At 35.1% G+C, this 26,483-nt stretch overlaps 1 protein-coding gene across 1 annotated transcript; it reads right to left on the bottom strand.

Moving 5' to 3' along the window:
- Nucleotides 1–662: 662 nt before the first annotated feature.
- ARC5 (P-loop containing nucleoside triphosphate hydrolases superfamily protein) lies at nt 663–21,426 on the bottom strand. The gene is made up of 17 exons (XM_039031711.2): nt 20,890–21,426; nt 20,624–20,788; nt 20,401–20,523; nt 19,924–20,145; nt 19,162–19,295; nt 18,936–19,028; nt 10,201–10,264; nt 9,659–9,707; nt 9,295–9,377; nt 8,465–8,622; nt 8,288–8,348; nt 7,440–7,502; nt 7,200–7,300; nt 5,530–5,587; nt 4,914–5,261; nt 1,110–1,274; nt 663–1,034 (listed from the first exon to the last, which is right to left on the bottom strand). The coding sequence occupies exons 1-17, from the start codon at nt 21,217–21,219 to the stop codon at nt 936–938; spliced, it is 2,316 nt and encodes a 771-aa protein (XP_038887639.1). The 5' UTR covers nt 21,220–21,426; the 3' UTR covers nt 663–935.
- Between the last annotated feature and the right edge of the window lie 5,057 nt (nt 21,427–26,483).

Below are 26,483 nucleotides of genomic sequence, written 5' to 3'. Positions count from 1 at the left end.
CTTCTAACAAAACTCTTGAGTTAAGTTAATCTTATTTATAAATTTTTGTAAGAATACTAAAAGACAAAAGTTATTCAAGCATTATGATTGCTTATCACCTTCAACATAGCCACAAAATTATGTGGAAAATTTGTTCAAACTTAGCAATTAAATGCTCAAATTCCAACTATATATATATATATTAACATGACTACGATAACCAATACCCACAAACGGTCTTGCTAGCTAACAATAATACTCGAAATAACCACATATTTTCAGAAAAGTAAATATTGGAATTTGAAGTTGTGATGCAATTGAAATTTTTTAAGATCAAAATTAATTCACTCATGCCCACAGTGGATTTTAGTTTTTGAAAATTAAACCAATAAACACATATTCTACCTCTAAACTTCTTAGTTTGTTATCTATATTTTACCAATATATGTTTTGAAAACTAAAAAAATAGTTTTTAGAAACTTGTTTTTGTTTTTTAAATTTGACTAAACTCAGATAGAAATCATTGTGAAAAAAATTGGAAAGAAATAGATTTGATTTTCAAAACCAAATGCTAAATAGGGTCTTAGCTAATTACATGGGTAAAAAATAAATTTTCGTAATTGTGACAAAAATATCAAATTCAATCAATCAAATATCCAACATTTAAACTTAAAACAAGTAAATTAGGCCAATACTTCATGCACATATTAATAGGAAAGCTTTCTCGATGTTCACAGAGAGCCTGCCGAATTCTTTGACATTCACTCTATCTGTATGATCAAAAGATGTTAAGCTACAACAAAAGTAACTAATCAGGTTTAAACTCATAACCTATTTTACATGCTACTCTCAAATCTTCTCAACAATTGCTAAAAACATGACAGAAATTATCATACCAGAAGTGAAGCAATTCATCTCGACCAACGGTTTCATTATCTTTCTTTTTCCCTTTCCCTTCATTTCTTATCACATTCTCCAGTTTTCTTTTCAGGCTTAGATTGTTGCAATATGAGCTGCTGGTGTACCACCCTAAACTTCTCCTTAAGTCTTTTAATCTGGGAAATACACAATCGTGTCAGATAACGGATTTAATAGAAGTAGGGAGAAAAAAGGAGAGAGGAAGATCATACCCTTCTCAGTTCAACCTCAGCGTCGCGCTTTCGCTGGCTCAAGGAGTGTACCAAATTTGTAATATCAAAAATATTATCTATTTCACTTTCAAAAGCAGACTCCAAGTCCTCACGAAGAAGTGCTGGCAACTTGTCCACTACTGGCATTAGAAGAAAACAGTTGAACTGCAAAAGAAAGACGAGCATAGTGAAGAACTTGGAAATGGTTTAAGGATTCCCATATATTATATTCGGGGTGAGTTGCAGATTGGTAATGTGAATCCTTGCTAGGTAAAGAATCAGGGTGGCTTGGAGATTGGTAATTTAAGGATTCGGAATAGAGCTTTGTTGGCTAAATGGCTTCAGCATTTTGCCCTTAAGCTCGAATCCTTGTGGCATAAGATCATTGCGAGTAAACATGGTACCCATCCCTTTGATTGGGTGGCTAAGGGGGTTAAAGGCACACACCGCAATCCATGAAAAGATATTTTGCTTGAGCTACCCTCTTTTTCTAATTTGGCCGTTGTATTGTGGGGGATGGTAAGGATACTTATTTTAAGGATGATCAATGGGTGCGGAATAGTCCCCTCTACTCCACATTTCCTCATCTCTATCACTTGTCCTTTAAAAATCATCTAGTCTCTGATTTTTTAGTTTGATCAGGGAGCTCTATGCCCTTTTCTTTCGGATTCCATCATCATGTAACCGATAGGGAGACGGCAGAGGTTGCCTCTCTTCTTTCGAAGAGTGCAATTTTAGATTGGGTGTCTGGAGGCCTAATCCTATTAAAGGCTTTTCGTATAAATTTTTCTTTAGGTGGTTGTTGGATCTCTCCTATTAGTGAATCGGTCTTTGATGTGGTCTGGAAGATTAAGATACCAAAGAAAATTAAGTTCTTTATCTAGCAAGTTTTCCCCTGGTAAATACTTTGGATAGGCTTGTTAGAAAGATGACTTCGTTCATGGGTCTTTTTTGCTGTGTTCTTTGTCGGACGACCTAGATCACCTTCATTGGGATTTGATGTTCGTGTGGATTTGCTTCTTGCAGAAGTTTGATGTTTGGGTTGCTGGCCAGAGGAATATTTGTGCGGTGAACGGGGAGTTCCTCCCCCATCCACGTTTTAGAGAGAGAACACTTTTAATGGTTTGCTAGGGTGTGTGCTTTGTTGTGGGATATTTGGGGGGAGAGGAACAATAGAGTGTTCAAAGGTTTGGACAAGAATCTGAACGAGGTTTGGTCCCTAGTGAGGTTTCATTTTTCGCTTTGGGCTTTGATTTCGAAGCTTTTTTTTAATTATTCCCTAGGTAACATCTTACTTGAAACCCTTTCTTTAGAGGGGGTGCTTTGTGGGTTTGTTTTTTTGTATGCCCTTCTTTCATTTTTTTTCTCAAGGAAAGTCGTTGATTCTATCCAAAAAAAAACTAAAAACTAAAAACTCAAAGTGATTTTGGAATTGTAATCATTGTAGCTATCCTTGCGCCTGATAGGAATGGCATTGCCAGCTTGATCATAATCTGGAAAATCACACTCTTCAAGATGGTATGGATTAAGAGCTTTGGAGTGATCACTTTACTTAATCCATCTTTAACAAGAATAGGTGAGCAACATGGAACTTGATTTATTAGAGAGATCAAACTATCTTCAATAAAATCTTTCAAAAGAGAGTCATTAAAACCTTCAGCAACGGTTTCTCCATCAAAGACTCGTAACTACTTACACTTGCCAGATTCATCTTATCTGAAAGCCTCCAATGGGGAAGAAGTCTTATCACTCAAAGAGTGATCCACTCCGGAGATAAAGAAACAACTCCAATAATATCCTTTGAAATGAACTTAGGTTTATTTAGGATCCTCCAACAATTTTTTTTTAAAAAAAAGAAAGAAAGAAAGAAAAAAGCTTCATCAGCCATGGAACGCTTTTGATTAAATGAGGTTGTTGTATTAGTATATGAACTTGCTGAATTAAGTGCTCCAACAACCTTTCCGCACCAACCAGTGCATTAATCACATGCAAACCAACTTTTGGAAATTGCCGAGTTATTAATTGCACCAACAACCAACTCCTTGGAACCAATATACTGTTTTTCCACCTCCATTGGATGCAAGAATTCCACAACCTAGCCAAACTGATTGGAGTTTTGTAGATCCTAAAGCAACCATTTTCAACATGCATCTGTTTGGATAGTTAAATAATGAACGGACTTCCCCAAAAAAGAGCAAGGGATTGCTCCAACCATTGCAAGACATTCATTGGAGCTTAACTAAATAATAATGATAATAATTAAATCATTTTTTAAAAAAAATGGAACAATCCCACTTTCTCCTTCCAAAAAATAGGCTCATAAAGATAGATTTGTTAGCCTCAACTATTCTCTATATTAGAACAACATGACTTGAACTTAGAAACCTTCAAGGAGAGAGAAGAGAATGTTTCTCTTATTGGATTGAATTCAGAGGAATTCTGTTAGGTATCCGGTCAAACCTGTACTCAGTAAAATACCCAACAAGTGATAAAACGGGGAAAAACTTCCCAGGCTAGTTATTTCCAGAATTGAACCAACAAATACAAGAGAATCAATAAGGAAATCTGACAACGATAGAATATGAAGAATCAAGTGCAGAAAAACAATCAAAAAAAGGATAGGGGCGAGAGCGCCTCTCTCTCCAAAGCTTCAGCAAGCTCCAAATTTATCATATCCCTAAAGAATTCACCCAAACATCTTTTAAACCTCCCATCTGCTCGTCCCCACTAGGCGTAACCAACTCCTGTTTGTGCCTCACGTCCCTTTCAACTCTGATTTTCCCTTTTTGCCCCTTCTCTTGTATGTGTGTATGATTTGAGGCCTTACATATTCTTCCTTTTTTGGGGGGTCACAGTGGTGCAGTCCCTGTAGAAAGGCTTCTAAGGACATGGATCATCTACTCTAGACTCGCCATTTACTGCCTCGGCTTTGGAAGGGCTTGTTTGAGGCTTTTAGAGATAGTTTGACCTGTAACAGAGTGTCGGCTGATGAGGGAGGAAGTTTGGTTCCCTTTCAAGAGAAGGGTGGGATTTTTTGGAGGGCTGGGTTTTTCTTTTTCTTTTGGTTGTTGTTTTATGAGGCATCAAGTTCAAGAGAAATAATAGGATCTTTTACGGATGTGAAGTGTTTTGTGGAGGAGGTTTGGTCTCTAGCTAAGTTTAATGTCACACTTTGGGCATTTACATCAAAAGATTTTTGTAATTATGCATTAGGTCTTATTCTCTTGGATTGAAGCCTTGTTCAATTGGCTCCTTTTAGGCTGTTGTTTTGTTGGACTTTCTGTTTTGTGTGTTCTATCATTGTAGTTCCTCTTGTATTTTTTTCATTTTTATCTCAACAAAAGTCTGGTTTTCCAATTAAAAACAAATAATAAAAATATAGGAGAATTTTCAAAAATAGAAAAATGAGGAAAACTATTTACACAACATAGTAAAATTTTAATTTTCTTTGATAGAAGTCGATAGAAGCCTATCAATGTCTATTAATCTATCACTAATAAACCCTGATAGAAGTCTATCAATGTCTATCGGTATTTTTTTTTTCAATTTCTGTAAATAGTTTGACATTTTTTCTATCTATGAAAATTTTCCAAATATACATATAAATAATTAAATAAAATATATACATAAATAAATAAATCTACAGCCAGAGTATAGAAATCTTTGATCCAGAGTTCCAGCATTATCCCCATAAGTCATAGTAGGCCACCTGATCTAATGAGCTAATGCCCAAACTCCAAATTAAAATGCAGAAGCAGACTAAAGTAAGATCTATTCAAAAAGGAAGAGAAGCAAGAGACCAACCTTTAGTTCTGCAGAAGCCAAGAAATATTCTCTAATGCCATGGAATATCTGCTGTACCAGAGCATGAACAATTCTTTCAGATGAAGGAGCAAGCCTTCTGTTCCAAAGTGTGCAATCTAAAAGATCAACTAGCCTTGTTTCTGTTCCCTGAATACAAGAGCCGGAGTCAATTCCTGATGCCAATTGACTGAGCTTTACATCTGGCCTAGGTTTATTGTCTTGCCGCTCATTGCTAAGAGATCCAAAAGTTGAATCTTGAGAAAGGCCACTAGACGCCAAGTTCCCTCCCATAATGGACTGATCACTTCCACAAAATGAGTCTAGAAAGTGACGTAGCCCTGATCGATTCTACAGCATTGCACAGAAGGAGAGATGAGATCCATAATGCGACTTAAATGACAAGAAATGGCAAACTTCTGCAAATTTTCTTAAAGCTACATGAAGAACTGAGCTCAAATATATCAGAACCCGAATTCGAAAACATGCCTAACAAAATAATCATTATCAAAACTAAAGAATTAAGTAGTGAGTAGCAAAACATCAAAGTATGGTGCAGAGTTGGTGAATCTTTGGACTTTGGAGTGTTAAAACCAATTTCAAATTTTCCATTTTTTACCTTATTATGAAGTGACCACGAGACATAGCGGGTAGTGCTCACTAAATCTTCCATGCATCTGCAACAAAAAGGAATAAAGAATTTGGTATAAAACAAACCACATGACACAATATAAACCATGTATAATATGGTAAAACATTCATTAACACATTTATGTGGCCTACTTATTCAAAGGCTTTCACCCACTAGCTTAACCTTTTGGGTCAATTGGTGATTAAAAATAAATTTGTCAAAAACCTCAATGTTCATAATTAAAGTCAGCGTAAAAAGAGTTCCCACTAACACTAAATAAGTTCAAATACTGTAAGGTTCGAATCTTTATGCATTGTGAAATAACTTGAAGAATAAAACCATTTATGGTATTCTATAAAAACATAATAGTTCACTTACATATTTAGTGTAAATAAACTGCAACAAAAATTTGTAATTTAGCTCATGACTACTTTCGCCGCCAAAGCTTAAAAACAAATTAATGAAAAATTTTAAAGACTAACATGATGCTGCTGATGATGTTGAAAATGATATGAACAATATTATTTAAGGAGCGACTATTGAGGAGACTGTTGACAAGAGGTGACTTCCAACCGACATGAGCTTTTTCAAAATTACTATGTTTCGTAATACTTGGTTTACATTTTCATCACTTTTATCAATATATTTATTTGGGTTAAGGCTAATGTCTCATGTTACCTCAAGGCTGACCCTTCACATCAAGAGAAAAAGCCATAAAATTGCCTTACAACAATTGGTCACCTACATAAAATATTAAGGTCCCGTTTGGTAACCATTTCGTTTTTAGTTTTTTGTTTTTGAAAATTAAGCCTATAGACACTACTCCACCACCAAATTTCTTCATTTGTTATCTACCTTTTACCAATTATTTAAAAAACCAAGCCAAAGTTTGAAAACTAAAAGAAATAGCTTTTAAAATTTTGTTTTTGTTTTTAGAATTTGGCTAAGAATTCAACCATTGTACTTAGGAAAGATGCAAATCATCGTAAGAAATAGGGAAGAAATAAGCTTAATTTTCAAAAGGGTTACTAAACAGGGTCTAAGATGTCCTATTTCATTTTTATTTAAAATGATTTTCCTGAGCAGAAATTAGTATTTTAAAAAGTGCACCTAGGTGCACTTTCCAAAAAAAAAAAAAAAACTATCCAGAAGGCACCTCACTTCAAGGACAAGCCTCAACGCAAGTGTGCACATGTCTCAGCACCAAAATCCTTCTTTTTAAAAAAATAAAGAAATAAATAAAAATAAATATAATGTTTTAAGAAGAAACTATAAGTTCTCTAAAATAGTGATCATTTTATCTTCCCAATCTCTGACCTTTAATTTCTTATATTTATCAGTATCTTATTAGTTATAATACCCTACATTTTTTTCATGTATAAAACTAATAAATAAATAAACATACTCTACTTTTCTTTAGGTTTCTCGCTTAAGCCTTAAGAGGACAGTTGCACTTTCGAGCACCTCACATATTAAAAATCATGGGCAGAAACTGAAAGAGAGACAGGTCTATTTTTAAAATATTTTAAAACCTAAAAAATGTGTTTAATTGTGAACTTCTAATGTCCTATTTTTTTAGAATACTGAGCACAAATAATAGAAAAGTTGAACAGAGGCGGAGTAAAGTGGCAGTAATTTCAAATAACCAAGTTGCTTACTTTTCACGGCATGCCTTCTCAGTTGATTCAGCGAAGTTGTTGAAGGCAGAAGAAACACGGTTGAGAAACACCTGGTGACCACTTAAATACTCCCCATCTTTCTGTAAAAATTGCAAGTTATGGTGACAAGACTTCTCAAACGTGTAAATTCAATTGTTGCTTCATACTTTAAAGGGCTCTAACGAACATTAAATAACAAAAGGTAGTGGCAGCCAAAAAGTCTCCGGAACAAGCTCAAACCTGAAGAAGGTAGACAGAAATGGGAAGCAGTCTCTTCAAAATGTGCAATAATCTACAGCCCAACTACATCAAGTGTAAAACGTGTTAGTTTTTCCATTATCTGCAGCAGTAAACAAATTACATAACAAACTTGTGAAGTTTACAAAAAAATAATCCCCCGAGAATCAAACACAATGTTAAATCACATGTTTCATCGAGATTTATTTGGTAAAAATTCATGGAACCTCTATTGCTCTTGGTTTGGCACATTGTTTCAAAGTGCAAGGGTGCAATTTAAGGCAACAATAATCTTACTTCTCAAAGATCAGAGAGCAGACAATATGTTGCCAAATGAAGCAAAGCACAGTTTATTTTTCCGAAGAGAAAAAATATAGAATCATGATAGCATATTGTGAAGTATGTAATTGGGCATTAAGGTAGCCCTTGTTGGATAATCGGACCAACTTTTTATAACCTCTTCTTGTCCTTCATTCCTCCTAATGAAAGTTCTTTTTTTTAGGACTAATGAAAGTTCTTATTGAAATATATAAGAAAATATATGTACGAAGTGGCATAATATATCTACTTTGGCAACGATAAGGCAATAAGAAAAGGATACTTTAAGTATGCACTAAAAAGTATGTGATTCAACATTAGGTGACAAAAAGGTAATCTCTTCGCCTTTTTTACATCAAGAATTAAAGTATGAGAAAAGGATATAGTAGTAAGATAAAAGGAGACAAGAAAAAAATTGAAAAAAAAAATAACAAAAACAAATTACTACCTTTCATCAAAATGACACAAAAGATTGCTAAACACGAGCAACTATAAGAAGAAATTAAAACAATTGAGATATACAGAAATATCACCTGATGAAGATATGGTTCAAAGGTATCTCGAGCCTTGGCCACAGCTATTACACAAGCTGTTCTGATCATTCATTATAAATTGCAAAGGAAAAAGACAATCAAGAATATGAAAAATGGGAATAATTCACGTATAACAGACGTATTAGGGAGATCATGACTATGTAAAAACAATAGTACCTAGAGTAGTTTGCTCCATCATGTATATCTTCAACTCCACATGCATTTACAATTTCTTCCCTTGTAATTGGAGGACACTTTACTCCCCCAACTACAAAACGGAACTCAGCCATAGCACGATGATATTGTGCACCGCCATACAAACGCATGCCTGCATTCTTTTTCACAAAGACAATATAGTCCTTATTATAAAACTAAATAATAATACATCTTTTCTTATATAGATGCCTTAGGTCTCGGCATTTTTATAATTACTTCTTTGTTAATATATGTCTCAAATGGGAATTTCCTTTTTAGTGTGTAAAGTTGCCGAAATTCATTTAGTATAGGAACTTCCTATCAAAAGAATAAAGAAAAAGATGGTAAGTACATTGACTTTATCATTCAAGTTGGTTTACCACATTGAGCATCTAGACATAAAGCTGTCCAAGCATCCAGCTTCCTCGTATATAAAGATGTGCCTCGTACCTGAGGCTAGCTACTTAAACCAGTGCCCATAACAACATAATGTACTCGAACATCTAGTATTCTATTTGCAAATCTTTTCTTTTATATAGAATGCTAAATGATAAAGGTAAAAATAGGAATTGAATAGAATAATTCTTTTCATATTCACAATAATTATTAGTTACAAGGGTCTATCTTAAGTAGAGGAAAGATCAAATACATAAAGGAGAAAAATCTTACACATATAATCACACTCTAATTACAGCTAATAATATAACAAATTAAATATTAGAGGCATAAAACAGAACCAAAAATTAAGTCCACATATGACAGCCAATTTGATCAGGAAGTATGACATTTGAGTTGAAAAGAACAATATTTACCGGGATCAGTTTCTGCGGAAATTGAAGACCATCAGAACTAACAAAAGCCCCTCCATTGATTCTTTCATCTTGTAGTGTTTCACCTGCATGTCATTTTTTTCTTTTTTGATAAGCAGAGAAAATTGAATTGAGACCAAAAAAAAAAAAAAAAACACAAAACACAAAACAAAAAGAAACAACCAAAAAGAGGCCATCGGCAAAAGATGACCCTATGCCTAAAAGAAAGAATCATATGAAGTCGGAGAGAAAAACATAGAGACAGAGACAGAAAGTATGCAGTAAAATTCATTTCTTTATACAAAAATAAAAAACAGAGATAGGTTTACATGTTCGAAACTTTTCATTTCAAGCATTTAAAATTTACCAAATTTATCTGGAGGAGCAACAACTGTTCCTTTTAGTAGCAAAGATAACTGCATAATGAAAAAGCCCAAGTCATATAGCAATCTTAATCCATTAAATAGAAGTATTTCTATAAACTTTTTAAAATTCGAAATAATTTCATTCTTTTAGAGAAGAATACTAATTCCAATCCAAATTTATCAAAGAAAAGAAACAAATAATTATGAAAAGAAAAAAACGCCTCAAAGTGGAGAAGAGCTGAGAAAGGATCTCTTTGCACACTTTCTGGGTAATGAGTATTGAGTAATCAAGAGAAATAAGAATCAAGACACGGTGGCAACCATGAATGGTTCCCTCGCTCCCCTCATTTAGTTTCCTCTGCAAATCCCTTGCTCCCCTCATTTACCATCCCCCAAATGATTGATCAACCAAGAAAAGGGATTCAGTCTCCCAAAATTACGAAGTACTTGAGGGCAGTTAAGAAACTAGTAGAATCAAAGTAACTACAGTAGAATGGTAATCATATTACATCGCCACAGCATGAAGATCCATGTAAAGATAGACCTTGGTCAAAAACAAATCGTGAAATGCTCTTCCTTTCTCCTTCAATGTTACTTCGTCCAAATTACTGCATGCAAAAAATAATAATTAAAAAATAAAAACAATAGAGGAGAATTTAATGAGAATAGATGCAAGGAACTAAATAACTACATGCAGTGATGAAAATTAAGGCAAGTCCTTGCCAAGGTTTCAGCAGATAGATTAAGGAAAGTCCTCCCAAAGACAATCTCATATTCTCAGAGTACTTTTATCACCACTAGACAAATCTTGGACCAAGCTTTTGTAGCTAACGATATAAGCCGTAAGTAAGAGGGGATTATTGTTATGATTGATTTTGAGAAAGCTTACAATCATGTGGATTAAGATTTATTGGATAAAATTTTATATAAGAAAGGATTCAGACATTAGTGGAGATCGTGGATTTGGAACTACATTAGAACATGAGATATTCGATCCTTAATGGCAAACCAAGAGATAGGTTTTATTGAATTGGAGTGTGGTGACTAAAACAACGGAACAATGTGAAATGAAGCCTTGTTAGTTAAATGGTTGTGACATTTCCCTCGAAAATCTAACTCCCTTTGGCACAAGATTAGTAAATACATTTCTCACCTCTTCGAGTGGATTTCGAGTGTGGGTATGAAAGGCACTACCAAACATTTGTGGAAATCTATTGATGAGGAACCTTCTTTTCACTCTTGTACGAAGTCGCAAAATTATTTGGGACTATTTGTGTGGAGGTCTCCAGTATTCCAAAATTGAGGAATTAGATAGGGTTGATTTCCTAGCTGGTTTGTATACTCAGAAGTTTAGAGAGAATGATAATTCTTATTCCCTTAATCAGGCTGAAGATACATATATATAGGTAATTAAGAAACCCTAATCTAGGAGATATGAAATTACAATAAATGACATCTAATTATATTTACAATATAAATACATATCATAACACTCCCCCTCAAGCTGGAGCAAATATGTCAATCATACCCAGTTTGTTGCACAGATAACTTATTCTTGCTCCGTTGACTTCTTTAGTAAGTAAATCTCCCAACTAATCACCAGTCTTCATATATCCTGTAGATATCAATCCTTGTATTTTCTCGCAAATAAAATGACAGTCCACTTCAATATGTTTAGTTCGTCCATGAAATACAGGATTGGATGCAATATAGAGAGCTGCTTGATTATCACACCATAATTTAGAAGCCCATCTCAGACAAAAGGTGATTTATCCACACTATTTCACATACAGATTGCGTCGTCGCTCTATATTCTTACTCAGCACTCGAATGGGAAACTACATTATGTTTCTTACTTTTCCACGACACCAAGTACCCTCCTACAAAAACACAATATCCGGAAGTTGATCTCCTATCTTCTCGAGATATAGCCCAATCAGCATCTGAAAAACATTCAACTCTTGTATGACCATGATCTCTATATAAGATCCCACGCCCAGGTGCAGCTTTTAGATAACATAGGATTTGTTCAACTGTAGCCCAATGATCCACAGTGGGGGAAGACATAAATTGGCTAAGAATACTCACAGAATAAGCAATGTCAGATCGTGTCACTGTTAAATAGTTAAATTTCCCAACTAATCTCCTATATCTCTCGGGATCTTTAAACACTTCTCCTTCCTTTGTAAGTTGCAAATTTGGCATCATCGGAGTACTACATGGTTTGACTCCTAGTTTACCTATCTCAGACAATAAATCAAGTACGTATTTTCGTTGGGATAGGTAAATGTCTTTCTTGCATCTCATCACTTCAATACCCAATAAATACTTTAATGATCCCAAATCTTTCGCATGAAATTGACCCTGGAGAAAAGTCTTGAGGGAGGATATGCATGATACATATCATTTCCAGTGATAACGATATCATCAACATATACAACAAGCAAAGTAATACCATTGTCAGATCATCAATAGAACACAGAATGATCAGACGTACTCTTCTTCATACCAAAACATTCGAGTGCTTGACTAAACTTACCAAACCATGCTCGAGGACTTTGTTTTAGTCCATACAAGGATTTTCGAAGCCAACATACCTTATTAGTCTCACCCTGAGCAACAAACCCAGGAGGTTGCTCCATATAGACTTCCTCTTGAAGCTCATCATGTAGAAAAGCATTCTTAATGTCAAGTTGATGCAAAAGCCAATTGTAAGTAGCAACCATCGAGATAAACAGTCAACTAGAATAATTTAGTAACAAGAGAAAATGTGTCAGAATAATCAATCCCATAAATCTGAGCATAACCTTTGGCAACCAAACGAGCTTTCAACCGAGCCACTGTCCCATCAGGATTAACCTTGATAGCAAATACCCATTTACACCCAATAGCCTTCTTTCCATCCGGACATGAAACTAGATCCCAAGTACCATTATCATCCAAAGCAATCATCTCCTCAATCATTGCACTATACCACCCAGGATGAGATAAAGCTTCATTGACAGATTTAGGGATAGAGGTGGAATCAAGCGGTGTAAGAAAAGAATAAGTGGGAGAAAACAAATGGTTATATGAAACAAACAAAAAAATAGGATAAGTACAAGTGTGTTTACCTTTTCGAAGGGCAATGGGAAGATCATCACTGAACAGATGTTGAAGAAGCCCGTGGTGGAGGACATGGATCTAAAGGTGGCTATGGAGGACACCTGGAGTAAACTCAAATAACTGGAGGATCAGAAGGAAGAGATACAAAGGAAGGTGAAGGAGAGGATGATGGAGAAGATGGAATCTCGTAGATAAAAAGATCATCATCCTCCCTCAGACACGGACTCGACAGTGATGGACTAAAGGGTATATCTTCGAAGAATGTAACATCTGAAGATACAAGATACCTGTTCATTGTAGGACAATAACAAGGATAACCCTTTTGAACACATGAATAGCCTAAGAAAATGCATTTCAAAGATTTTGGATCTAATTTAGTATGATTTGGACGAACATCCCGAACAAAACAATCACAACCAAGATCTTAGGAGCAACAGGGAACAAAGAATGAACTAACTCAAAAGGAGCACTAGCTCGTTTATGAACCCTAGGACTAGAACTAAGACGATGAAATTTTGAAAACTGACACGAATCACAATTAAAAGACGATAAGGGACGAAATTCTGGATGAAGTTTCTTTAGCACAAACAATGATGGATGACCCAAACGACAATGAACATCAAATGGGGATATAACTCCAAGACAAGCCATAGCTCTTGGTATCTGATCGTCAAAGATGTCAAGACCCCCCGACTCATGTCCTCTACCAATAATCTTCTTCGTCATACGATCCTGAAACAAGCAATAACCAGGAAAAAAAGGAGACAAAACAATTAAGGCCACGAGTAAGTTGGCTAATAGAAATTAAATTAAAGGACAATTCAGGCAAATGTAAGACAGAGGACAAAGAGAGTGATGGAGTGAGAGACATGGTGTCGGATCCAAGGACAGAGGAGGTTGATCCATCTGCCAAGGTGACAGACGGAGATGAGACAAGAGACAGAGGCATAGAAAATATGTTAGAATTACCTATCATATGGGCGATGGCCCCAAAGTCTACAACCCATTTGACAAAATGATGTAAGAAGACATTTCGTATTATCTGTCTCGACAATGGTGGCAATAGCATTAGATGAAGAAGATGCCTGCAATGATTCCTGGAAAACTTGAAATTTAGTAAAGTCGTCAGCAGAGATGGTAACAGATTTTTCAGTCATATCACTAGTGGAAGCTATCTGAGCATGTTAAGATCGATGAATCTTATACAACAATTTCCGACAATCACGTTTCATATGTCCTGGCTTACAACAATAGTGACATATCCGAAGAATCTGATCTTCGATTATCATAACTAGGTTTTGTTAGCCGTCCCCGAAGTGCCACAAAATGTATTATTATTCTTACTCATAAGGGCACTGTTTGGTTGAGAAACATGCGAACTGGACTTATAACTCTCAATACGAAGAACACGGCTGAAGGCTTCCTCTAATGATGGAATTTCAGAGTCAGAAAGAATCTGTGTTTAGCCATTCCAAACTCAAGGGAAAGTCCATTAAAAAATATCATAACAGCCATCTTTTCTCCCTGAGCTTGTTGAACTTTGACATCAAGACTAAACGGCAATAGTAAGGCAAGTTCAATAATTGTTTTCTTAAGCCTCATAAAATAACTTAGTAACAAATTCTACTTTCTGTTCCACTCGGAAGAATTGCATACAAACATTAAACATTCTATGAACGTGTCTTTCCCAGAGTACAGAAATTCTAAGAATTCTAAGAGTTCTTTTACAGAATCACAATGATCTACCAAACCAATAACCTCACTCTCAATAGAATTCTTAATTTGAAGATAAAGTCGAGTGTCATCACGAAGCCAAGCCTTTTTCTTTCAACTTTCGGTGGTTCCTCCATCACATAATCATCCATATCTGTACTAAGCAAGTAAAATTGAATCGTTCGACGCCAATCATAGTAATTCGATCCATTTAATTTGTGTTCAATTATATTTGATGCCAAGGGAATTACATTAGAGACGATCATATGCTTCATTTCATCCATTATGAGCTAATAAGTAATTTGTAGACCTCACAAGTTAAAACAAACCAGAATCGAAATCAAAGGCAAATAAAAGAGCAAAACTACTCCAAGTTGAACAAGACAGCAACAAACCCTAAGCTCAAAAGGGTATTTTATCCAAATAACTCACAACCAAGCAGATTTCAATGAAACCAAACGCACAAAATGATCAAAAACGACAAGCCGAGAAGAACCTAACTGACTGAAAGGGGAGACGAAGCTCCACGCACTCCCATGTGCTGGCGCGTGGCGAAGGAAGACTGATGTTCCGACGGCGCGTAAGCTCCACGCGCGACTGTTTCCGGTGACAGACGGCTGCAGACGTGATCAGATGGTGACGGCGCTTCTCCTGGGATGGGTGGTGAGGCTAACGGCCACTCAAAACTTGATGACTCAACTCAAACCCTAACCTTGTGAGAAGCATAAACCCTAACGTAGCTGTCGAACAAATATTCTAAACCCTAGATGTCTCTAATACCATGTATTCAGAAGTTTAGAGAGAATGATAATTCTTATTCCCTTAATCAAACTGAAGAAACATATATATAAGTAATTAAGAAACCCTAATCTAGGAGATATGAAATTACAATAAAGGATACCTAATATAAATACATATTATCACCATTTGAACTCCAAATTCGATGCAGTGTGAGGTCGTATACTGGGGCAGAGACTTATACCCTCTCTTATGGAAGTGTGCTCCGAGGTTCGCCTTGAGGAAGACAGATCCAGTGCTATGAACATCACTACTGTGTCACCTACTAATTCTACTGCTTTTAGTGCGAAATTGTCTGGTAATGATGGTGACAAGCACAATGGGAAACAGACTCCAGTGTGTAAACATTGCAAAAAACTTTGGCATACAAAGGAACAATGCTGGAAATTACATGGTAGACCACTGAATGGTAGAAGACGCCCTCCGAATGACAAGTCCAATCCCGACCGTTCATTTGTAAGTGAATCTGCGAGTGCTTCCCAGTCATAATCTCAAGCGAATTGTCAAAGTGACTCTGTTGTCCCTTCTCTTGGGGCAATTGCTCAATCAGGTACATCACAACCCTTAAGTCTCCTAAGTATAAATGACAATAAACCATAGATACTTGATTCAGGGGCTACAGATCATTTAATTGGGTCATCTGATAACTTCCTATCGTATCTTCAGTGTGCTGGTAATAAACGATCAGAATTGCAGAAGGGTATTTTGCTCCTATTGCGGGCAAGGGTCATATTTCTTTCTTCCATGGTTTAACTTTATAGAAGGTGTTGCATGTACCTAAAATATCTTACAAATTGCTATCTATTAGTAAGATAACCCAAAATCTAAATTGTCAAGTTGCCTTCTCACTGAATAATGTTGTCCATAGTCATGGCCCTAACCAAACTAAGTTTACCCCTCGTGCTCATAAATGTATCTTCCTTGGATATCCTCTTCACCAGCGAGGCTATAAATGCTTCCATCCTTCTTCCAGGAAATACTTTATCTTGATGGATGTCACATTCCTTGAGGATAAACCCTTCTTCCCTGTTAGTCATCTTCCAGGGGAGAGTACTAGTGAAGAGACTAACTGGTCAACATCCTTAGTCCCTATTGATCTTCCTGAGCCCATCTTGAGTTCCCATGACATTGTTCTACCTACTAAACAGGTCCCTTGGCTAACATACTATAGGAAGAATCTCAAAAAGGAAATTGTGTCCCCTACTGTTCCACCAGCTCCGATCCATGAATCTAAACCAACACAAGCTCAAGGTAATACTGAGTGTGTCCCTAATAATAACGATTTGTGTGTTAAGGAATGATATTGTGGATGTAACTAAGAATGACAGGACTGATGTGTTAGTTCCAAAAAATAACAAAGTGGCAGACAGTGATGAGACTACAACAGAAACACAAGAGAGTTAAATTCTACCTCAGCCTGAAACGTGTGATTAAAATCCTACTACAGGTGGGAAAGCATATGAGAAGGCAGACAACCCTGGGGACTATGATGCTTCTCTTGACATGCCAATTGCCTTGAGAAAGGGCACTAGGTCTTGCATTAAGTATCCTATGTATAGCTTTCTATCTTACAGTAATCTGTCTTCTAAGTTCAGGGCTTTCATTGTCAATCTTGACATAGCAACAATACCAAAAAACATACATGTGACTATGGAGATTCCAGAGTGGAAGACTGCCGTTATGGAAGAAATGAGAACTCTTGAAAAGAATAATACAGGGGACCTTGTTCCTCTCCCAAAAGGACATAAAACATTTGGGTGCAAGTGGGTGTTCACTCTGAAGTATAAATATGATGGTACTTTAGACAGGTACAAGGCCAGACTTGTAGCGAAAGGGTTTACTCAGACTTATAGGGTAGACTATTCAGAAATTTTCTCTCCTGTAGCGAAGTTAAACACGATTCAGGTTCTTCTCTCTGTTGCAGTAAATAAAGATTGGCCTCTCCACCAACTTGATGTGAAAAATGCCTTTCTAAATGGTGATTCAGAAGAAGAAGTATATATGAGCCCTTTGAAGCTCAGTTTGATCATCAGATGTGTAAACTCAGAAAATCCTTGTATAATCTAAAACAGTCTCCGAGAGCTTGGTTTGAAAGGTTTACTACCCTGGTTAAGTTCCAAGGGTTCACTCAGGGACACTCTGACCATACATTGTTCACAAAAAGGTCAATGTCTAGGAAAATTGTCGTCCTAATTGTGTATGTGGATGATATTGTCTTGTCAGGAGATGATATTAATGAGATCACCAGATTGAAAAAGAAGATGGCAGACGGGTTTGAAATCAAAGACCTCCGGAATCTAAAGTATTTTCTTGGAATGGAACTGACCAGATCAAAGGAAGGAATCTTTATCTTACAACGGAAGTACTCTTGACTTGTTAAAGGAAATAAGTATGACTGGATGTAGACTTGTTGACACTCCTATAGAATTCAATGCTAAACTAGGAGATTCTATTAACAAAGTTCCAGTTGACAAAGAGAGGTATCAGCATCTAGTGGGAAAGTTAATTTACTTATCGCATACCAGACCCGACATTTCATATGCTTTCAATGTTGTCAGTTAGTTTATGCAAGCACCTTATGAAGAACATATGGAAGATGTGAATCGAATCCTAAGATATTTGAAAAGCACTCCTAGTAAAGGTCTAATGTTCAAAAAAATTGAGATGAAATGCATTGAGACCTATACAACTCTGATTGGGTAGGATCAGTGAATGACAAAAGTCTACCTCAGGGTACTGTACCTTTGAGTGGGGTATCCTAGTTATTTAGAGAAGTAAGAAGCAAAGTGTAGTTGCTAGAAGTTGTGCAGAGGTTAAATCCAGAGCTATGAGTTTGGGAATTTGTTAAGAAATACTGTCTGATCTTCATCAAGATGGTGTCTTACCTATGAAGCTCTATTGTGATAATAAAGTTACTATAACCATCGCCAATAATCTAGTACAAAATGATCGAATGAAATATGTGGAGATTGACAAACACTTTACAAAAGAGAAACTGGACAATGGCAATATCTGTATTCCGTATATTCCATCAAATCAACAAGTTGCAGATGTTCTCACTAAAGGATTACTCGGGCAAAATTTTGACTCTTGCGTTAGCAAGTTGGGTCTAACTGATATCTACGCCCCAACTTGAGGTGGAGTATTAGAAATAAGGGGCTTAGTTGATTGTTTATAGTCCGGGGGTACTATATTAATTTAGTTTATCCTATTTTTCTTTCCTTTTTTGTATTCAGGCTTCTTGGAGCCTATAAATAAGAATCCTCTTGTATCTCTCACATTATGTAAAAATTAATAAAATGGAGACTCTCGTTTTTTCCTCCATGTTCAAGAGTTTTCCACGTAAACCTTGTGTCTCCTCTTTCTCTCTTTTCTCTTTTAACAGTTTGTATTCTCTCTTTTTTCTTTTTCCCCTCAATGAAAGTTAGGTCTCTAATAATAAAAAAAAATTAAATACATGTTAAAGAAACTGAGATTTGAGATTTGATTAGTTTCTTTTCAAATATTTGAACTTTCTATATTTATTTTCTAAAAAGAATTTTAAAATGATTTCATTATAAAAGAAAAATTAAATAAAATAATAATAATTAAATATAAATGCATTTCTGCTACTAGTACCAGAAGTTCCTCATGAAAATGCTTTACACACAAGAAAATGCTGACCTGAGTTCTTGATCAATCTCATTTAGTTTTCGAGTCGTGCTCCTGTACTCCTTATCAAGAAGTGAAATGATCAAGGGCACACTATCCATATACCTAATAAGATATTCAGATCTTCCTATAAATCTTTATGTAATATAATTTAAAAACTTGGTCAATAAATCAGCAAATAAAAAGAATGCACATTCTCCTACCACAGTTGACGAAAAGATTAAGAAAAAGAAACTACCTTTTCTGCAGCAGTTCTTCTAAGAACGTTCTCAATTTGCTTACACCAATTCTCACTTTTTCTTTCTCAGAGAGAGGCCGGCACAACTTTTCCTCCAAAAGGATAACATCTTCCTTCTCTCTCAAAGCTATAGCCTGCACAAGAAATACATTTAACTACCTAAAACTTCCCATAGTACATAAACATTATGTTAAAAATCCTCAATCATGAAATGAAATGTATGTCCAGTCGATTAAATTCCAATAAATTATCAAGTTTCTCATCACAGTCCAGCGACTATGAGCTGTAACCATATAAGCATAAAATAGCCTCATGCAGACTTGAATCCCAGTAGCATCTTTATCATAGAATTTCATTTCTTGTCCTTTTATTTCCTCGTGATAAGAAACTAGGGGTGCATTTGGTTGGAGATCTAAAACCATACATTTGAAAATAAGGGATTCAAGAAAAAAAACAATATATTTAAAAAGAAAAATTGTGTTCCATGTTTTCAGTGTGTTAAGAGTATGTATTTTGAATCTTAATTTTAGAAGTTGTTCAAATTGTGTTTAGAGATATATTCATTTTCATAAATAATATAACTAGTGGCAATTACCAACTGAATATTTAGTTAAATCTCAAATATTATTAATAAATTTATCCACCTACCATCTTCGAATAGAAACTTTACTACAAAAATGGAATATGTAAACATGCTAACATAAACAAGGATTATTAGAATAAATACATATAATAAAGATAATATAATTTGCATCAAAATACCTCTTTGAATTCATCATTTGATTTATAAACTGAATCATGTGCAAAACCAACTCTGCCTGAAGGAATAGATGTGAAAAATGGAGAGTCCCCCAATATGATGCCATCAAGTGCACAAGAGGGTGGCAAAAGAAAGACTTCCACATCAGAAGAACGAGCAAATTGGGGTATCTTGGTATCAAGTTTGGTTGATACAATCACAGTCCTTGAGAGCTCGGGATCAATCTACAATGAAATTTCCGTTGATTCATACCGTCCCCACTATTTAGTAAAGCTTTCAACTAACAAAAGCAGGTCTGTTTTCTTGAAGATCAAAATAAAGAACTGATGACAAAGTCACTAAAGTCACGTTCCACATTACTCTCTGAACACTCCCCAACAAAAACACGTTCTTCTCCAATAATCTAATAGCAAAACTATTGACACATTGTTCACAAAAGCAATACAAAATGGAAAAAAGTCTAAAGGAGATATACGTACTTGCATTACGACCCTTCGGGTGGTCGCATTACTCCAGTCACTGCAATCTTCAAGACACAATATGATGAACTCTTTGTGTTGCATTTTAGCTCGTACTAGTGACTCGACTGCACGAGCTTGGGCCTTGAACAGAGACACCTCATTGACTCATTAGTATAAAATGTAGGCAATGAAACATTACGCAAAACAAAGAAAATGTCTCAGTAGTAGTAGTAAAATTCACCTGTAACACCCGATTTTTTCGACCTGGGGCTGGAGCTATGAGCCCAGGAGTGTCGATAATGGTAAGATTAGGACAATACTTGTACTCCACTCTAATTATTATTTCCTTGGCCGAGAATTGACTCGATTCACTCTCCAACCTCATGTTTTCGGCTTCAATGAATGCCTATAGAACACCATAAAAGAAGACGATTACAAATTGGGGGGAAAAAAACAAGACAGAACAACCCATTAACAGCCAAAAGCTTCATCAGCAACCAACAATACCTGAATTTCGTGGAGAGATTTCTGGAAGGCAGCGGTGGGGTCGTCATCGGAGACAAGATGACAGACGGGAGTTTCGCAGTCGGGGTCGTATTTCATGTGAAGAGTGATGGGTCGGCGAGTCTTGGTTCCGCCGCCGACGTGGTTGAATTGAAAGCCCATGAGAGCTTCAACCAAGGCACTCTTGCCATCGGTTTGGTGGCCGACCACAAGCACCGCCGGAGCGTCGAAAGGAGTGTCGAACTCCTGAGCGAGACCGTGAAGCTCATTGTAAGCTTCGTAGAGACGCCATTTGTCATGGTCCACCGCCAGTGGCTCTGCTCCACTCTCCATTTTCGTTATCCAGTGGTGAGGCGAGTTATCCAAAACAATGGGGGAAGAAGAAGATGACAGCCCCGTCGCCACTTTCCGTTTTCTTTGAACGTGGTGACAGAGATTTGTGTTTCAGGGAAAGGGAAAATGGACCATTTTTTTCCTTTTTAAGTTTGATTGCCCTTCTTTTTCCCACTAAAATTGATACTTCCATGTTCCATCGTCAACGGACGTTCCGCATGCGTTCGATGCAGGGGTAATTATGTAAATGCAACCCACTTTCATTTTAACAACTAAAAAGGCTTGTTTACCGAAAATGACATTGACATGTGATACTATAGAATTTTGTGTAATTATGACCATAAAATTGAAAAACTTTGAACTAACATAATTAATTAAAAAAATCGAAATTTCTTGAAATTTTCTCTCAAAAATTTGTCGAAATGGAGGAAACTCGAAATCTCAAAATCTCAAAATTTCTTAAAATTAGGAGGAAATTGAAATTTTCTCTATCAAAATTTGGAGGCCATCAAAATCTCGAAATCTGGAAATTTGGAGATTTCGATAGATATAAAGAATTTTCTTTCATTAAGCTTCTTGGGCATCAGATTGGGCCAATGAATAGGCTCATAATGGGAAACAATTACACTAATATTTAGATTCACCAGAATTTTTGGCCCAAATAGCAAATTCATTTGTTATTGTATTTACATCGCGTTTTGCATGAGTAAAAGAGATCTCTAGAAAATTGCTGGCTTTCTCCCATATTTCTTGAAGGATGCATAGAACTTCATTGAAGGAGAATCGACTTCTTATTCAAGAGATCAATGGCAAGTAAATAATTTGACTCTAATATGATTTTCTGAAAATTCAATCTCTGGGCTAAAAGAATACACTATAAAATGGCTATCATCTCAGATGAAAGAGGTTCAAAGATGAAATTCAAACTGATTTAGGCAGCAGCTATAAGAACTCCGTTTGGAATCTCTACACACAATTCCAAGACCCATCGTCGAATATTTTCAATTCCATGCAGCATCTACATTTATTTTGATAATTCCATGAGGGGACTTCATCCATTTTAGGTTAGAATTTAGAGGATTTTGTGTAAGTGTAATTGGATTGAGGTTGGATGATATCCTGCTTTAGGAGTGTTCGTGAGTTGGGTTGGATTAAGTTGAAAGATTTTAGATCAAACTCAATTGTTCAGGTTGTAAATTTTTTCAACCCAAATAATCCTTATTAAAAAATGAACTCAACCCAACCATTAAATATTTGGGTTGGGTTGGTTCGTGTTAATTTGGTCATTTATTTAAAATTTTGTTTTAAAAATAAGCAAAATGTAAATATGTAAAAATCTAATTTAATTATTTTCATATATTTAGTTAAGATTAACAACTCAATTTCAATTTATATAGTCAAAAATTTATTTCTAAAGTGCAAAGAAACCACTTTTAAGAGTTGTTGAATAATAAATTATTTAAAAAATATTAAAATTAAATAAAATTAAAATCAACATATGTATAAATAATTGTATTATAAGTAATAAAAAATATATATTTTAAAGTTAATAATAAATTCAGGTTGATTCGGGTTGGTTTGGGTTATATTAGGTGAACCCAAGAACCAATTCAACCCATAAAATTTTCATTTATTTGAACCTAACCCAACCCAAATGAGTTGATGATCCAACCCAACCAAAACCGTACGGGTTAGGTTGGGTTGATCGATTTTTTCGGGTCATCGGATTTTTTGAACATCCCTAGCTTCTTATTGTTTCATCAATATAATTTTGGATCCACAGGAAACGGTTTTCAACATTTGTGATGGTGCTTCCATGAACAATACTGTTTCGATCTGACCAGATAGCCCAAACATGCAATAACTATTTGAGATAAAGTTTCGTGAGATGAAGAAGACATCAATCAACAAAACTGAAATTGAAATCTTTGAATAAGGATGGGGAATCATAGAATAATCTCTATACAGCATTGGCTTTAGAGCATTTAAAGAGAATGTAATCAATACATTATGCTTTCACATTACATATTGGAAAAAGAGGCGAGATATCTAATCCTTCTTTATGAGTTCATTCCTTATTGGTAAAATATTATGAAGGGCTCTCCATAAAAAGTGTTTGATTTTAGTAGGGATTTTTAATTTTGATAAGTTGTTCTAAACACAAGCCATTTTATTTTCACTGGAAGACTCTTCTTCAATGATCTTTTTCTTATAAAGTCTATATCCACTTTTAACTGAGTATATCCTTGATTTGTCAAGATGCCATATAATTCTGTGAGGAATTTTGATGTTAATAGGAATGTTTTTTATACACGTGACCTTTTCTTCACAAAAAACCTCATCTAGTAGATTAATATTTCAAGCTCCATTTGGATGAATGAAATCAGAGATTCTATAGTTTAAAAGGAGGGGATTGAAACAAATAGGCTTAAAGGTATTTGGGCAAGGAAAGCAAGAATCAGTAAAAAAAAATGGACAGAAGAACCATTATCGATTTTGTAGTGTAGACCTTTTATCAATAAATTTTTTTTCCAACAAAGACTTTTCCGAATTGATGAAGACTCTTTACCAGGTCGAGCCTTAATAATTGAAGAGTATGGAAAATAGAGGCATTTCAAAACCAAAGAAACAAGAGTGTTTGGATTCACTAAAATTTTTCAAGCTTGTTTGGCGATTAGAGCTTGATTAAACCCTTCTAAATCTCTTAAATTTAATCCACCTAGAATTTTTGGAAGACGTATTCTTTTCCAACTCGTCCAATGAGTCTTCTTTTCGTTAATTTGAGAGTTCCACCAAAATCTTGAAAAGGATCTTGTGAAATTATTACAAATCTCCTTTGGGAGTCTAAATAAACTCGTAACATAGGTTGATAGAGCTTGACCAATACCTTTTATTAAGATTTCCTTTCCAGCCTTGGAAAAAATATATATTTTCCAGCCTTAAACTGATTTCCAAACTCTTTCTTGAATTTAATTGAAGTCTCTGACCTGCTTCTTGAAGAGGTTGAAGGAATACCAAGGTAAAGTGCCAAGTCATTTACATGGGAAATTCCAATGATATCATATACGAAATTAGCTCTGTCCTTATTAACATTTGTTGAGAATAGTCTTGGCAATTTATCTTAGTTGATCTCCTCACCCGAGGCTAATTCATAAGAGAATAGAATTTAATTAAATTCAACATTTAAACATCCTATTTTAAATATTACAATAAATATTACAATATCTGAAGAATTAAAGTAATAAAAATCTTGAACTTAAATAATTAAAACATCCATAATTATCTTAATAAAGTCTACAATATCAATATGATATATATTAAAAATTTATAATTTATATACAAAGTGGGGGCGGGGCGGGGCGGGGTCGAGGACAGGGAATATATTCCCCGTCGCCCCGAATTGTAAATGGGAAAAAAAATTTCACACTCCCCATTCCCCGTGTATTGAGGGATTCCTCGCCCTGTTCGGGGTGGGTCCCCATGAGGCCCCGATCTGCGGATTTTTTGGACATCTCTAGAGATAAGAGAGTCATTCAACAACAAATAAGAATAAGTAATGAGACAGTGGGTCGCCTTGCCTTTGTCCTCTAGAGGGAATAATGTTCCCTTTTGGTTCACCATTAACTATGATAGAAAAAGTTGCCAAAGATATGCAATCCATAATAAGAGACACCCACAATAGATCAAGACCAAGTTTGAGCATTATTTTTTAAGGAAAGTCCATTCAACTATGTCATAAGCTTTACTTAGGTCCAATTTGATCGTAGTAAGATCATTTACTCCTTTCTTCCTTATCTTTAATAGATGTAGACATTCATGGCCAAGATGATGTTGTCAGTTGTTGCTCTTTCAAGTATAAAAGTAGCATGCATAGAGGAAATTAAAGAGCTCGGTATAGATTTAAATCTAGGTTTAAGTCTATTAGAAATTATTTTTGTGATTATTTTATAAATGACATTACACAAACTGATCCAACAGAACAAGGGTTAGGAATTTATTGAATTAAAACAGTATGAGTATAATTAATTAAATGAACTTTTTTTTCTATTATTCAAAACTTCAAGGCATTTTATAAATGTGCTTTTGCCAATAATATCCCAATATTTTTAAAGAAAAGAGCAATATAGTCATCGAGTCCATAAGCTTTTGTAGGAAACATTTGTTTGACTGGTTCCTTAATTTCAAATTTTGTAAATGGAGTTATAAGGGATGAATTCATTTCATTAGTAATTTTAGAAGGTATTAATTCCAAAACAGCATCCATATGTTCATTAGAAGGGTTTATTGAGGTAAAGATATCATGGAAATAGGAAATAAAGGTCTCTTCAATTTTCTTAGTATCATCAACCCAATTTCCATTCTTGTTATTGACACCCAAAATCTCTCTCTCTCATTTTTATTTTTTCGTTATGGAAGCTTTTTTATGAAACCACCTAGTATTTTGGTCACCCCGTTTGAACCAATCATCTCTTAATCTTCATTTCCAATAGATTTCTAACATGCCATTAATTTTTTGGAAATCAATAGAAGAACTTTTGTCATATTCAATTTTCAGGTCGTTTTTGCAAATAGTAGTTCTATTCCTTCTTTCATTAAAGAAGTTCTTCCCCCAATATAATAGAGATTTAGAGTAGTTATTTAAATTTTGAGTAAAAGGATTATTTCTAGGAATACAATCTTTCCAATTACAAGAGGATTCTATGATCTTCTTGCATTGCCTATGTAAGGTCCAACACTCCTCAAATTTGAATGGTCTTTTGTTAAAACAATTACTTATCGACTATCCAAAATATCACATAAGATGTACTTATGGTCATATCTGGCCCAATCCAAATTACAAATCTTCGATCTTGGGAATAATTCATCAAATGATTCATTACATAAATATCTGTCTAATCTCTCCCAAATCCTATTTATACGTCTCACACTTGTCGAAGTAAATATATCTCTTGAGAAATTCATATCTCAAAGGTTATAATCATTTATACCGGCTCTGAAATTTTCAAGTAAAGATAAAGCTTTAGAAAGACCACCCTCTTTTTCATAGTTCCATAGGATTTCATTTAAGTCTCCATCAATTAACTAAGGGGAATCATCATAGTTATATAACCTTCTTAATAACTCCAAGAGATTTTTTTCCCTTTTTGTTTCTGAGTAGCCATATAGTCCAGTAAATCTCCAATTTTTTTTCCATTATAGCATAATCCATAGTAAGCAAAGTCCTCCCTTAGCTCATTCACTATTTCTGGTAAAACATCTAACAA

Source organism: Benincasa hispida, chromosome 5 (genome assembly GCF_027475165.1).
Source record: "Benincasa hispida cultivar pf3 chromosome 5, pf3_genome.v1.1, whole genome shotgun sequence".
NCBI lineage: Eukaryota > Viridiplantae > Streptophyta > Magnoliopsida > Cucurbitales > Cucurbitaceae > Benincasa > Benincasa hispida.
This window is presented reverse-complemented; position numbering and strand designations above follow the sequence as displayed.